Source organism: Phocoena sinus, chromosome 10 (assembly GCF_008692025.1).
Source record: "Phocoena sinus isolate mPhoSin1 chromosome 10, mPhoSin1.pri, whole genome shotgun sequence".
NCBI classification, from domain to species: Eukaryota; Metazoa; Chordata; class Mammalia; order Artiodactyla; family Phocoenidae; genus Phocoena; species Phocoena sinus.
Window position 1 is genome coordinate 64,900,679 of NC_045772.1, and position 15,467 is coordinate 64,916,145.

The 15,467-nt window shown below is 39.1% G+C and overlaps 1 protein-coding gene across 1 annotated transcript; it reads left to right on the plus strand.

The window, feature by feature from the left end:
* Positions 1–13,199: 13,199 nt before the first annotated feature.
* LOC116761184 (olfactory receptor 8S1) lies at positions 13,200–14,198 on the plus strand. The gene has a single exon (XM_032646948.1). It carries the CDS (start codon positions 13,281–13,283, stop codon positions 14,196–14,198), a length of 918 nt encoding a protein of 305 aa, XP_032502839.1. The 5' UTR covers positions 13,200–13,280.
* The last annotated feature ends 1,269 nt before the right edge of the window (positions 14,199–15,467 follow it).

A 15,467-nucleotide genomic window follows, 5' to 3' on the forward strand; every position in this document is an offset into this window, starting at 1 on the left:
TTTTCAGAAAACCAGCTCTTGGTTTCATTGATCTTTTCTGTTGATTTGGGGGTCTCTATTTTATTTATTGCCTCTCTAATCTTTATTATTTCCCTCCTTCTTCTGACTTTGGGCTTTGTTATTTTCTAATTCCTTGAGATGGTAAATTAGGTTATTTGAGAGTTTTCTTGTTTCTTGAGGTACGCCTGTGTCACTATAAACTTCTCTCTTAAAACTGCTTTTGCGACATCCGATAGATTTGGGAAAGTTGTGTTTTTATTTTCATTTGTCTCAAAGTATTTTATGATATTTTATTTGATTTCTTCATTGACCAATAGTTTTTTTTTTTTTTTTTTTTTTTTTGCGGTACATGGGCCTCTCACTGTTGTGGCCTCTCCCGTTGCGGAGCACAGGCTCCAGACACGCAGGCTTAGTGGCCATGGCTCACGGGCCCAGCCGCTCCATGGCATGTGGGATCTTCCCGGACCGGGGCACGAACCCGTGTCCCCTGCATCCGCAGGCGGACTCTCAACAACTGCGCCACCAGGGAAGCCCTAGTTTATTTTTTTTTTTACTAGTATGTTGTTTAGTCTCCACGTGTTTGTGTTTTTCCCATTTTTCTTCCTGTATTTGACTGTATTATAGTATCCTACTTTGTGGCCAGAAAAGATGCTTGATATAATTTCTGTCCTCTTAAATTTGTTGAGACTTGTTTTGTGGCCTAGCATGTGCTCTCTCCTGGAGAACATTCAATGTGTAATTGAAGAGAATGTGTATTCTGCTGTTTTTGGATGTAATGTTGAATAGATATATTAAGTGCACCTGGTCTACTGTGTCATTTAATTCCAATGTTTCCTTATTGATTTTCTGTCTGAATGATATGTCCATTGATGTAAGTGGGGTGCTACGTCTCCTAGTATTTTTATATTAATGTTAATTTCTCCCTTTATGTCTGTTAATATTTGCTTTATATATTTAGGTGCTCTGATATTAGGTGCATATATGTTTATGAGTGTTATATCCTCTTTCTGGATTGACCTGTTTATTATTATGTAATGCCTTCTTTGTATTCAATTATAGACTGTTTTAAAGTCCAATTTGTCTGATATAAGTATTGCTACCCCAGTTTTCTTGTTGTTTCCATTTGCATGAAATATCTTTTTCCATCCCCTCACTTTCAGTCTGTGTCTTTAGCTCTAAAGTGAGTCTCTTGTAAGAAGTATATAGATGGATCTTTTTTTTTTATCCAATTAGCCACCCTGTGTCTTTCAATTGGAGTATTTTAGCCACCCTGTGTCTTTCAATTGGAGTATTTAGTCCATTCACGTTTAAAGTGATTATTAATTGATACATACTTCTTACAATTTTGTTACTTGTTTTCTGTTTGTTTTTGTACTTCTCCTCTGTTCCTATTTTCTTCTTTTAATTTTTTCCCTTATGGTTTGATGATTTTCTTTAGTGATATGCTTATACTCCTTTCTCTCTGGTTTTTGTGTAACTGTTGTAGGTTTTTGATTTGTGGTTACAATGGGGTTCATATATGTTGACCTATAACTATATGTGCTTGTTTTAAACTGATTGTCATTTAAGTTCAAACACATCCTAACAGCTCTACATTTTTTACTCCCCCTATCATATTTTGTGTTTTTAATGTCATATTTTATATCTTCATATCTACCCCTCAACTATGTATTGTATCTATAGCTGATTTTACAATTTTTGTCTTTGAACCTTTGTACTAGCTTATTTAAGTGGTTGATCCACAGCCTTTACTATATAGTTGCCTTTACCTGTGGAATTTTTCCCTTCCTATAATTTCTTATTTCTTATTGTAACCTTTTATTTTTCACTTAAAGAAGACCCTTTAACACTTCTTGTAAGGTCCATTTAGAATTGATGAACTCTTTTAGTTTTTTCATGTCTAAGAAGCTCTTTATCTCTCCTTCAGTTTTGATGTTAACCTTGTGGCGGAGTATCCTAGGTTCCAGGTTTTTACCTTTCAACACTTTAAATATATCATGCCACTCCCTTCTGTTCTTCAAAGTTTCTGGAAAAAATCAGCTGGTAGCCTTATGTGATTCTTTTTCTCCTCCTGCCTTTAGAATTCTCTCTTTATCTTTTTTTTTTTTTTTTTTTTTTTTCTCTCTTTATCTTTTAACTTTTGCCATTTTAATTATGATATGTCTTGGTGTGGGTCTGTTTGGGTTCATCTTGTTTGAGACCTTCTGTAATTCCCGTACCTGGATATTTGTTTCCTTCTTCAGGTTCAGTAAGTGTTCAGTCATAATTTCATCAAATACATTTTCTACCTTTTTATCTCTTCTCCTTTGGGACCTCTATAACTTGAATGTTAGTATACTTGATGTTGTCCCAGAGGTCCCTTCAACTATTCTCATTTTTTAAAATTTGTTTTTCTTTTTGCTCTTCTGATCCAGTGATTTTCATTATTCCGTCTTTCAGATTGCTATGTGTTCTTCTGTATCACCTAATCTGCTAATTCCCGCTAGTCTATTTTTTATTTCAGGTATTGAATTCTTCAGCTCTAACTGGCTCTTTTTTTATATTTTCCAGTTCTTTATTAAAATTCTCACTGTGTTCACCTGTTCTTTTACCCGGTTCAGTTAGCATTCTTTTTACTATTGCTCTGAACTGTTTGTTTATCATGTAAATTATTTATCTGTTTCATCAGTTTTTTTCTGGAGTTTTTTCTTGTTCATTTGAAACATATTCCTCTTTTTTCTCATTTTGTCTAACTTTCTCTGTCTCTATGAAGTTAGGTGAAACAGTTACTTATCCTGGTCTTGAGGGTGTGTCCTTGTGTTAGACCGTCCTTATGCAGTCTGCATGTGCCCGGTAGCTTTGGTGGGAGTGCTGGATCTGAAATCAGCACATTTCATATCTTCCCGTGGGTGGCGGACAGCCACCTGCTTAGTGGGAGGTAGGGCTCGAGTTCAGGGACCACAGCCAGGTGCAAGATAGGGCTTCTCCTGTGCTCAGTGACTGTCACCGCCCCATCAGGGGTAAAGGCAGGGCCCAAGGGGCTGGAGCAGACACTCTGAGGTAGTTGGGTTTCTCCTGGGTGTAATGGCAGTCTCTACCTATGTTTGGGGCATGGCCAGTGCCTGAGAGCTTGGGGCTGAGTTATTTCTGTGCTGGTTTCACTACCCAGCCCCTGCCCCAGTGTGCACACCTTAGTTAGAGGCTGGATAGGAGCTGGAGGGGGTGATGCCACAACACTGAGCTGGGCCTGCCCTCTCCCAAGTATGCACAGGGACATGTGTTCCTGTGATGGTGGTCTCCAACATGGAGCTAGCTTCATTCCTTCCATGTTGTGTGCAAGGATGCATGAGCTGGTGATGGTTGCCTCTGTCCTGGTCAGACGCAGGGCCATGGTCTGGGCTGGCTCTGTTCCCTCCCAGTGTGTACAATCTTGTTGGCAATAGCAGGCTCCCCTTTAGTGGGGAGTAGTGCCGGAGCAAGAGTGGCTGGAGTAGTAGCCCAGTGTGGGCTGGGGTGCGTGCTGGGTGGTCTTGGCAAGCTGGCCAGAGCCCCAGGCTGTTTTCAATTTGCTGCCTTCATGCTGTGACCAGAAATAAACACTCTTAAAGTGTGTGTGCCCTCTTTAAGAGCAGAGTCTTGGTTTCTTACAGCCCTCTGGTAAACCCCATTGGTTTTCAAACCAGCTAAGGGGGCTTGTCTTCCTGGTGTCAGACCCCAGGGCTGGGGTGTCTGATATGTGGCTCAAACCCCTCTCTTCCCAGGGAGGCTCTCCTAGCCTGTGATATCCCCCTTCTCTTTTTGTCCCCCATGGTGGTTGTGGTTCCTGACCAGATCACTTCTCTTTTCTTCTTACCAGACTCCATGTGGAAATTTCTTTACAGCCCTTGTTGTAGAAGAGCTGTTTTGCTAGTTCCCAAGTTGATTTTAGTGAGAGTTGCTCTATATGGAGTTGTAGTTTTGGTTTGTTCATGAGGGGAGGTGAGCCCAGTCCTTATATGCCACCATCTTGATCCCCTCCCAACTCCACATTTTCATGTTACTCAAGTCTTTTCTTCAACCTCTGCCCCTATACCTGGGAATCCTGAAAGAAAAATCTGGCTAATTCTCTGTTTGTGTGCCTGTCCCAAATTTCTGTTCTTCTCATGTCTCTCTGAGATATGTAACAACTCTCTTTTTATCCCAGGTCATGGCTTCTGTGACATTTATTGTCAAACCTGTGACTTGAAAAATAAACTTCCAATAATCAGAACTTGTCATTTTGGAATTTTACCACAAGGAGGCAGTGGTGTCCTAGCCATTAGGTCTGAACCAGCAGGCATATTTACTGTTATGCCGCCCCAGATTTATAACCTTGAGTTTTGCGTATTTCATTTATATATATAAAAAAGTAAATCTCTGTTACAATGGTTACTCAAACACTATTTTAAAAATATGATATTTGGAATCAATGTTAAAAAGCAGTAATTTTTTTTTTTTTTTTTTTTTTTTGCTGTACGCGGGCCTCTCACTGTTGTGGCCTCTCCCATTGCGGAGCACAGGCTCCGGACGCGCAGGCTCAGCGGCCATGGCTCACGGGCCCAGCCGCTCTGCGGCATGTGGGATCTTCCCAGACCGGGGCACGAACCCGTGTCCCCTGCATCAGCAGGCGGACTCTCAACCACTGCACCACCAGGGAAGCCCAAAAAGCAGTAATTTAAATGATTAAAAAGGCAGTATTTTTCTCTTAACTTATTCTAGCATCGTATGTTATCTCAATAGTGCCGAAAGGCACTCGATAAAATTCAGCACTTGTTCATTATAAAGATCTTTGCAAACTGGGAATAGTAGGGATCTTTCTTAATGTGATAGAGTAATTACAAAGCCTACAGTAAACTTTTGCTTAAACAATACATTTTAGAAATTTGTCTTCAATTAAGATAAGACAAGGATGGCCACTATCACTTATACAATTTAATATTGTATTGAAATTCCCAAGATAAGGAAATGAAAGAAATTAAAATTTAAGAATTGGAAAGAAAAAAAAAGGTTAGTTATTTGAAGATGATGTGCTTTTCTACATAGAAAATACTATAGAATCTACAGATAAACCCAAACATATCCAGATTCATCACATGTGCTCTAATCTTCTGAAAAATAAATAGAATGTGGTATACCTCTACAGTAGAACACTATCTAGCAATTAAATGAATGAACTATTTCTACATATCAACCTGGATAAATTTCTAAAACATGCTGACAAAATAAAAACTAATTTCAAAATGTTTCATGTAGTGGGAGACATTTATGTAGAGTTTAAAAAACGGACACGTGTAATAAAAAAATATAAAAGCATGCATGAAGAAGTGTATTAGTTTCCTATTGCTGTTGTGAAAAATTACCAAAAATTTAGCAAGTTAAAGCAATGCCTGTTTATTATCTCAAGGTTCTGTAGCTCAGAAGTCCACGTACAGCATGCTCAACTGTGTCCTCTGCTTAGAGTCTCAGCAGGTGGAAATCAAGGTGTCAGCAGGGCTACATTCTGGAGCCCTGGAGATTCCGGTGATGAATCCACTTCCAGGCTCAGATTGATGGCTGAATTCAGTTTCTTGACATTGTAGGACTAATAAGGTCCCTGTTTCTTTGCTGGCTCTCAGCTGGGGGCTAGGCTCTTCTAGGGGCTGGTTGCATTACTTCTCATGCTTTCTATGTATCCCTCCCCAAGAGATGATGAGCCAGGTCTTCTCATGCTTCCACTCCTCTTTGACTTCCATTTCTACCTCAGCTTTCTCATGCCAGTGAGAGAAAGTTCTCTGCTTTTAAGGGCTCGTATTATTAGATTGGGCTCACCTGGCTAATCCAAGATAATCTCCGTATTTTAAAGTCTGTACAAAGTCCCTTTTGCCATGTAAGGTAACACATTTACAGGTTCCAGAGATTAGAGAATGAACATCTTTGGGGGGCCATCCTGTCTACCACAGGAGGCTACTTTCTGACTTTAGGATGGTGGTTATCTATGGGTAGGGAGGAAGGGATTGGGAAATGGTATACAAAGAAGACTTCAGATCTATAGTGTCCTATTTTTGAAAAATAATCTGAAGTAAATATGGTAAAAGTTAAGATTTGTTAAGTATGCATGGTATGTACTGGATGTTATTTATGTTTCTCTAGTCATTATGTATATTTGAAATGTTACCTAATAAAAACACTTTTTAAAATAAATGAAAACAAAAACCATTAAAAATACCGAAAATGGTGTTTTATGCATCTCGGTGTTTTAGAACAAATTCATTCTTGTGTCGGAGATCATAAATAAACCATAGAGAAGCTTTAGAAGAGTGGTTGGTGCAGAAATGGTTGCCAGGTAATATCGTTATTACTTCAGTACATTTGGGTGTGAGAAAACGCAAGAATTAAGTCAGATGCTGTAAGGGTATGTGGGACTAGGAAAGTAGTTTTAGAAAATAATATATGCTATGAAAACACACACAAATAGAGAAGATAGTTTGAATGTGCTAACTGCTAAATGTAAAAGACAAATGGAGAGGAAAAATTGAATACCAACTAGAAAAATAGCAAGTTTGAGGGAGCTTGGTCCCAGAGGAAGCAGAATGGAAAAATATCTAAAGCATAGGTGGAGGCATTTGTCTTGGATTGAGAAGGACATCTCCTCTACTGTATTAGCTCAGTACATATTTTTCATTGCCAAATGCCATAGTCTGAGTGGTGGAGATTGAGAGAGAGCAAGCTCTCCTGTGTCTTTTCTTGTAAGGACACTAATCCCATGATGAGGGTCCCACCCTAATGACCTCATCTAAACCTAATTATCTCCTGAAGGCCACATCTCCAAATATCATCACATTGGGGCTTAGGACTGCACCATGTGAATTTTGTGGGACACCATTCAGACCATAGCATCTATCAAATGGAGGGAGTAAAAATAGTTCTATACAGAAGTATGTAGTCACAGATAGGAAGATAGGTAAACATGTTCTTACATATTGGATACCAAAAAATGCATTCAATGAAGTATCTAAGCTCTTAATCTATAACAAAAAAGGAAAGACAAATAGAAAGGTAAGGGTATCAGTGAGAATTCTAGCATACTACAGTAAAGACGTTCAAAATTAGGAAGGAAAGAAACATGCCATTTGGGAGGGGACACCATGGCTTGCCTATTTTATTATTTTGTTTTTTTACTTACTAACATCTCTCATTTTATTTAGATACCCAATAGTAGGGGGTACTTTGTTATTGTCTAAACCATTCATGAAATTCCACTCTCCTTTCCCAGATAATCAGCTTCCCAGTCTTCCTTGCAGCTAAGGGTATTCATGTGACACAGTATTAGCCAATGAGTCTGAGGAGCACCCTCTAGAGGAATAATCTTTGCACTCCTCTCTGACTTGAGGACACGGGGAGGGGGAAGGGTAAGCTGGGACGAAGTGAGAGAGTGGCATGGACATATGTGCACTACCAATCGTAAAATAGATAGTGGGAAGCAGCCTCATAGCACAGGGAGATCAGCTCAGTGCTTTGTGACCACCTAGAAGGGTGAGATAGGGAGGGTGGGAGGGAGATGCAAGAAGGAGATATGGGGATATATGTATATGTATAGCTGATTCACTTTGTTATAAAGCAGAAACTAACACACTATTGTAAAGCAATTATACTCCAATAAAGATGTTAAAAAAAAACTTACACAGTTAAAAAAAAAAAAGAATGTGATGCTAGGAGCTACAGAACCTGTAGTGTGAGACTATGAGGGAAAGGGAAAAATATCATAGTCACATTGAAGCAATAACTTTACTTATCGTGGAAATGCTGAATAAAACCCCAAATCTCATTACCGCCCCCCCATTCCCAGATTTCTCAAGTAAAAATAAACATTCTTATGGATTAGACTATGGCTATTTAAGTTTTCTCTTATTTTCATCCAAATGCATCCTAACTGATACGCAATGCTAAGATAGAGGAAGAAACCAATCTTGGAAAAAAAATAAACTAAGAAGCTTCAAATTCTTTGCATATACTTCTTTTGATAGAAATATGTAATAAGAACATCCATTGCTTTTAAAAAGGTAGGGGAGCAAAGAAAGAATGATAAAAATTGAGATTAGAGGAAAAGCAGACAGAAGAGTAAAGTATTATAAAATATGTAAATTAGCAATAGAAAATAATAATAATAGAATAGGAATGGACTAAAATTATCAGGGACTTTCACTTCGGGTAACTACTAACTAGATCACTTGGACCAACACACATTTAAACATTTTTTAAATAGCTAAACAGCATATTTTTAAGATCTGCTCTAAAGATATTTGAAAGCTAAGGAGGCAGTGAGTAATTATGGAGCTGTCATCCCAAAGAAGAAGAAAACCCAGAGAAGCAAGCTTTGCATTTAGGGGTCTCTTTTTCCTGTAAGGGCATCTTGAAGAGGTGGTTGAAAATGTGAAAAGTTATTTTGACAGTTTCCTAAAGTTAGTGGGGAAAATGGAATTCAGGGACCACAAGGGTGGGTTGGAACCTTAAAGGCAAGACCCTGAAGTAAAGGTGGATTGGAAGCAGAGAAGCTTTGTGTGGGTTGGAGCCCAGCTTCATTTCAGTCTCCAAATTACATGAGGGTCATCCAGTATTGCTGATGCCCATGGTTGTCTGACAGAAGCACGTAAAAATTTTCTCTGGAGGAAGAGAATATAATTCAGAGCCTTAAGTTATCTCCATAATTTTTCATAATAATATCCTATTCTCAATAGAAAAAATTTAACAAGAATATGGGGAGACAGAAACTAGAGACAGTGGAAGCAGATCCAGATGCTTAACTTTAAAATAAATATTTATAGAGATTAAAGAAAAGATTGAGAATTTTGGCATAATATTTCTGGGAACTATAAATAATCTTAGTGAAAATCTTGAAAAAGAAAAACTCAATGGCTGAATAAGATCTTAATGGATAAGTTTAAAGGAACTTAGTGTTGAGGAGTATACTAACTTATAGGATAGGCAAGAAGAAAATATATACAGTAAGGCACAGAAAGAATAAAGAAAAGAGTATGAGATACATAATGCATAGATGCAGAAGGATAACGTACATTTACATGGAGTTCTAAAGAAGAGGGAGAATTAGGCAATACCTAAGAAAATAGGGCAATATGTAAGACAACGAACGAAAATATTCCAAACTGAAAAATTATATCAACTATAAATGCTAGGAATTCTATAAATATACCCCAAGTATGATAAATTAAAAGAAAATCACACTTTGTCCCATCATAATAAAATTACTGAAAGTCAAAACAGAAAGTATTAAGAGTGGCAAGAGGGAAAGGAAAGACAAATTAGCTCCAAAGAAGTACAATTTAGACCAACAACTGACTTCTCAAGAGAAACATTAGACTAACAAGAAGACAGAAGACAATGAGGTAGTATCTTAAAAGTACTGAATTAAAAAAAAAAAAACAGCCCTCCCCCATTAGGATTCTGTGCCCAGTAAAACATCCTTTAAGAATGAAGGTGAAATAAATACATCACCTAGAAGACTTGCACTAAAGGGAAAATTAAAAGGAGTTCCTCAAGGAGAAGGAAAATGCCCACAGATGGAAGTTCTTATTTTCTTCTGGCTTATCTTCTGAGTCACCTCTTCAACTTTGTCTAATTTGTATTAAACTTATCCATTGAAATCTATTTTCAGGTATTGAACTTTCAATTCTAGATATAGGAAAAATTGAGCAAAAAAAAAAAAAGTCAAACATGTAGGTAAATTTAAATGACCATTGATCATATAATAGTGATAATGTCATGTATAATAATTATGTCTTCAATGTGTATCATGATAAAACACTTGACAACATTAGCAAAACTATCTAAAGGTAAGCTATGAGTCACTTAGCTTCAATGGTAATTCCCAGAGGGATCATCCAGTAACTGTTTTTAGCTAACAAGTCCAAAGTATACTTCAGTCTGAGCTTTCCAGCAATCAGGAAGGACCTAGATGCCGCCTGGGCTTTCAGGTTACACCTTGCCATCCCATTGGCCACCTTAACACACAGGGCCTTCTGGTAGACCTGAGCCTCCTTTGTTAGGATGCTGCTCGTAGCAGTATATCAACGGTAATAGAGATATGTAAAGAAATGATTGTGCAGTTATGCTAGGGGAAGTATGAGGTTGCTTTATTCCTTGTTAGGAATTTGAAGTTCTCAGTTTTCCTTTTCTTTGTCATTTTATGGGGTCATAAAGGATAAGACCAAAATGCTACCAAAGCTCAGAAGAGTTTTCTGAAGTCTTTATTTGCAGGGGCTTTTAAGGACTGAGCTTTATACATTTGTCTTTATGCACAAAATGTCTAATAGAAAAATCAATGTCAGTTTACACGGTGGGACAGTTGTGGTGCATTTTCTATCTTGTGAATTTCTCCTGCACTCAGAGGCATGCCCACCAGGATGTATTCTGCACCAGGAACAGAGAAACTTGGTAATGTTTTCCTTCTGTTTTCTGATGTTGTTTTCCTGTTCTTGTGCTCCCCGTTTCCCCTCAGTTCCCACCACTTCTTACCCTTCCCTCATCAGGCCCCTCCTTTCTCCTGCAGTTCTATCATCTTACCTTTGTTCCCCTGGGCTGAGGTAGTGCCCCCCTCAAGTCTCTCTGACATGGTGTTCATTTCTGTTACCTAGACTGTTGGTCTGTTCCTCAAAATTACTTCTTGTTCTCCTTTTGGGAAAATTAACCACTTGGGTTAGAGGTGAAGAAAAGAGAATGCAATGATTCTTCAGCACCTCCGTTGTCTTCAGCACCACTCTTCAGTTAGTAAGTTAAGTCCTCACAACACTCCAAGCTAATTATTTTTAGCTTTCATTTCACATATGGGACAATTAAGACAGGAGTTTCCCTATGTCTTACTATACTCCTTGTTTCTAATGGTGAAAGTCCACATTATACCAGAAACCTGGAAGCTTGGGGAGGCTAATACCTGAGAACTGTCTATAAGAAGGGGGAGGAGATCAGGAAAATGATAGACTTTGGGTACCTCATGACTCAAAAATAACCCTCTCCAAGCCCTCCAAACATATAGGGTCCAGAAACTAATTGTACCTTTAATGATAGGTATTCCCTATAATTATATACTCATAGGTATGTGGAAGTTGAGGGCACGAGACACTGCATTGGGGCAAACCTCTCCTGTTGGCAGAATTTTTCTCCTGTGCCCTTCCCACAACTGGTTTCATGCAAGCTCAGGATGTCTAAATCCGTTACAGGTTCCGAATCAGATCTGTTCTCTAGTAGTAGTAAAGCTCTAGACTACTCTCTTTCTGAGTTTTCTCCATTCACTTACTCATTCACTCATTTGTGCATTTATTTTAATTGTTAAGTAACATTTTTGAGCAACTCCTTGGGCCAGTCACAATGCTAGGTACTTTCGTATGTCCCATTCTAAAATGGACTCCTCTCAGGCCGTCTTTCTTTGGAAGTGATCTAGTCGGCTAACTCCACCTAATTACGATAACAACTGAAAACTTATAGTGGTAGCATTCTCAGAGCTGTTTCCATTCTCAATTTGGAATCTGAAGCATCGATTCTGAATAAATGAAGTATCAAGGACAGTGAAATTGCAGCACCAGGCAAAAAAAAAATAAGTGATTTTATTTATTTCTTTGACTGCTTCAAGTAACTCTAACACGGTACACCTCTACCTGTGAGGAAGTATGGTTCCTGATAGTGTACAGTTTCTAGGTTTGTCCTTCATGAAAATACCCTGTGCAAGATTTTCACTCTTTGGCTCTTATTTATAGGAGAATAAGTTTCCCCAAAGTTTAAGGAATTTCTAGTGCTAGTTAGTAGGGCTCCATTTAGAGATGAGTAAAATGGAGGGGACCTTTCTTTTTGTTGCCCTCCAAAATTACAATGGGTGCTTCTCTGTATTTCATGACTTGATTTTCCTGTGTCTTCTGCCAATGATGTGATATTCTCAGGATGAATCCAGGTTGCTGCAGCTAGAGCTACAGTGGTGAGTAAAAGAAAAAAAAGTAATAATAATAGAAAATTATTATAATCCCCACATGGGAGGAAGAATTGAGGTTTTTAGAAATAATATACACAACTTACCCTTTTATTTTCCTCCTTTAGAAATCAAGGAAGAGGTCTATATCCAACAGGAATTTTCAGACTCCATCTTAACTCTGAATTCTCACACCGACATTCAAATTTAGTCATCTTCTGGATCACTGGATTTGAAAAAGTTTTTGTTTAATTCTGTGCTAGATATCGCTCAACTAGGTGAGAAATACAGGTAATGTGAACTTGATTTCTAAGATAGCTCTAATTCTGGGTGTCTTTTGGCTATACATGGGAGAGAAATCATATTGGGTGGCAGTCTTGCAGTGTGAGCACAAAAGATAGAGCAGGTCAGGGTCGAGATGGTGGAGTCAGTAGTGTTGAAGCGTTATCCTGAATCTTTGGATGTAATTTGGATTGTCAGTTTAGAGTAGAGAAAAAGAAGGCCAAACTTTAGAAAGTTAGTGGGTAGTCTGTACTTACAACTGGCATGAAGGCACAGACAGGAGCTGAATCTGAATAGGTTACCCGAGCTGGGCATGGAGATTATGAGCAGAGTGTGTTCTCATATGGGTCAGCAGTTCCTTGTGATCAATTATATAACATCTAGGATATCTCTGTTCTACTTTCTCTCTAATTAATTCCCTTTCTCCTCACTCTGCAAATCTCCAGCCACTACCCCTCTTCACTTTCCATTAATGACCCTATTTAAATATTTAGCGAAAAAATAAAAGCCATTAGATGAGAACTGCTTCCTTCGTAACATCAGATCTATGGACTTCATGCATGTTTGATGAAGTAAACCCTCTCCTGCCTTTGGCCATGCTCTGCTTCTGCTCTGAGACCCAACTGCTCTCAGAGACACCATTTCTGCAATTTTCTCTTAAATTTCCTCCTGCAATTTCTCCCTCTCTACTAGTTTATTATCAACAGTTTATAAATATCCTCCAGTCACTTTAATAATAAAACAACAAAAAATAAACTCTAAGACATCAAAGAAAGAACAGTAAAGGTGGAGAGGGAGTTGATCTAGTGTTGGGACCCCACAGAAAAGATTATTACAGGTTTTGGTAAATCTGGAGACTTAGGGAAGTTTATCATTTCAGAACGTACATTTTTAAAAACATCTTTATTGGAGTATAATTGCTGAACGTACATTTTTGAGTAGGCATGAAACTTCGTGAATGGAGCGGGTTGAAACACTTGGATATTTGTTAGGCATCAGAAGAGACTTCACCTGATTTTTTTCTTGCATTCCAAAGAAAGTACTGAAGGCAATGAGAAACCACAGTGTTGTCTCTGAGTTCATCCTCCTTGGGCTGCCTGCTGACCCCCAAATCCAGGCTCTGCTCTTCGTGCTGTTCTTTGTTATTTATATCCTGACCCTTACGGGGAACCTGATGCTGCTGCTGGTGATAAGGGTAGATTCCCAGCTCCACAACCCCATGTACTTTTTCCTGGGACAACTGTCCTTCCTGGATCTCTGCCACTCTTCTGTCACTGTGCCCAAGCTGCTGGAGAACCTCCTGTCTGAGAAGAAAACCATCTCAGTCGAGGGCCGCATGGCTCAGGTCTTCTTTGTGTTTGCCACTGGAGGCACTGAATCCTGCCTACTTGCTGTCATGGCCTGTGACCGCTATGTTGCCATCAGTTCTGCTCTGCTGTATGGCCAGATGATGAACAGAAAGCTGTGTATGGGGCTGGTGTGGGGCTCATGGGGCTTGGCTTTTACGGATGCTCTCATCAATATCCTTGTAGCTCTCAATTTAGACTTCTGTGAGGCTCAAGATATTCACCACTTCAGCTGTGAGCTGCCCTCTCTCTACCCTTCGTCTTGTTCCGATGTGTCTGCAAGTTTTACTGCCTTGCTCTGCTCCAGCCTCCTGCATTTCTTTGGAAATTTCCTCTTGATATTTTTCTCCTATGTTTGCATTTTTTTCACCATCCTGAGCATCAGCTCAACTGAAGGCAGAAGCAAGGCCTTCTCCACCTGTTCCTCCCACCTCACTGCAGTGAGCTTCTTTTATGGCTCAGGTTTACTCCGCTATCTCATGCCAAATTCAGGATCCACTGAAGAGTTCATCTGCTCCTTGCAGGACAGTGTGATCACCCCCACGCTGAATCCCCTCATCTGCAGCCTGAAGAACAAGGAGGTGAAGGCAGCTGTGAGAAAAATGTTGAGAAAATGTTCCTAGTGTTTCAAATCATAGATTAAAAAATCAGAATGATGAGGAAATTGGGTAGAATTGCAATAACTAGTGCCTGCATATTAAGGAGAATTCTCTGATATAAGGATCTGCGCGATGCCGTACCTCTTTTCTTGAAAATACTTAAGAAAAGTTGAAGTTATTTTCTGGAATGATACCAGTTCAGTCCTAATCAGAGGAAGGTGGATAGATAAACATTTTGTCTAGCAATTTTTCTTGCAAAAATATTTAATTTATTACAGACAGTATGGTAGACATTGTTATTGTCTGCTTAGGCTATCTTTACCATTCTTCCAGTAACTAAACTCCGTGTGTTCAATGTGGTCCCAGAGAGACTGTTAATCACAGTGTCCCCAAATCCTCCCCCCTCCCCTTCTCATTATTCACTCATTCTTCCTGGCACAGTGGCTGATACAGGAGTGAGCACATGGTCAATGCTGGACCATTCACTCTCTTAGGATATTTGAAATTGTTTATTTGACCTACACGTGTCAATAGAGACTACAAATAAAACATTTGTGTATCATGCTTCAAACCATTTACATAGTGACCCACCATCTCCAGCTGTGAGGGGGCCCCATAACAAGAGAAGATTCCCTGGCTTGTACACACTGCTGGACAAATAGCTCTGCCACAGAGCTCTAGTGGTGCTGCAGAAAAGGCAGAAGGTGAGCAAATCAACAACAGAGCAAGTACTGTACAGGACCTTTGATAAACACCAGAAAGAAACCAAAGGGCTTTTCAACAAAGGCCCTTTAGATCGTGAAACACAATTAGAGCACTAGTGAGAAGGAGACTTAGGTGAGGTATATGGATTAAAATGATCATGGTCAAAAGTTAATTATTATTTCTTTCTGAACTTACCTTTTAGTTTTTACTTACTTACCAACTGTCAGCTGTCCTCCTCCCCTTCACTTTGCACTCCGCAGGAGCAGAGAATATAAACTCAAAGAGAGCAACGACATTTTCTGGCATCTTCACTACTTTTTCAAGAATATTAAAATAGTTTCAAACATGCCTGTTGCACAATGAATGTATTTTGAATGTATGAATCATGAGCAAGACACAGAGAATATATGTAGGATGAGTTCTCACCAGAGGGCCAAAGCAGTTTGAAATAGTTCTGTGAGTAGAATAGCCTATTATGTGAGTGCCAGTCTTTTCCTTCCTGGTGAGCCTAGTTCTGGTCCATGGATTCACAAAGAGTGTGGCCATGGCTGGGCAAGGTGGTGGTTATGCAAAGGTTCAACAACATTT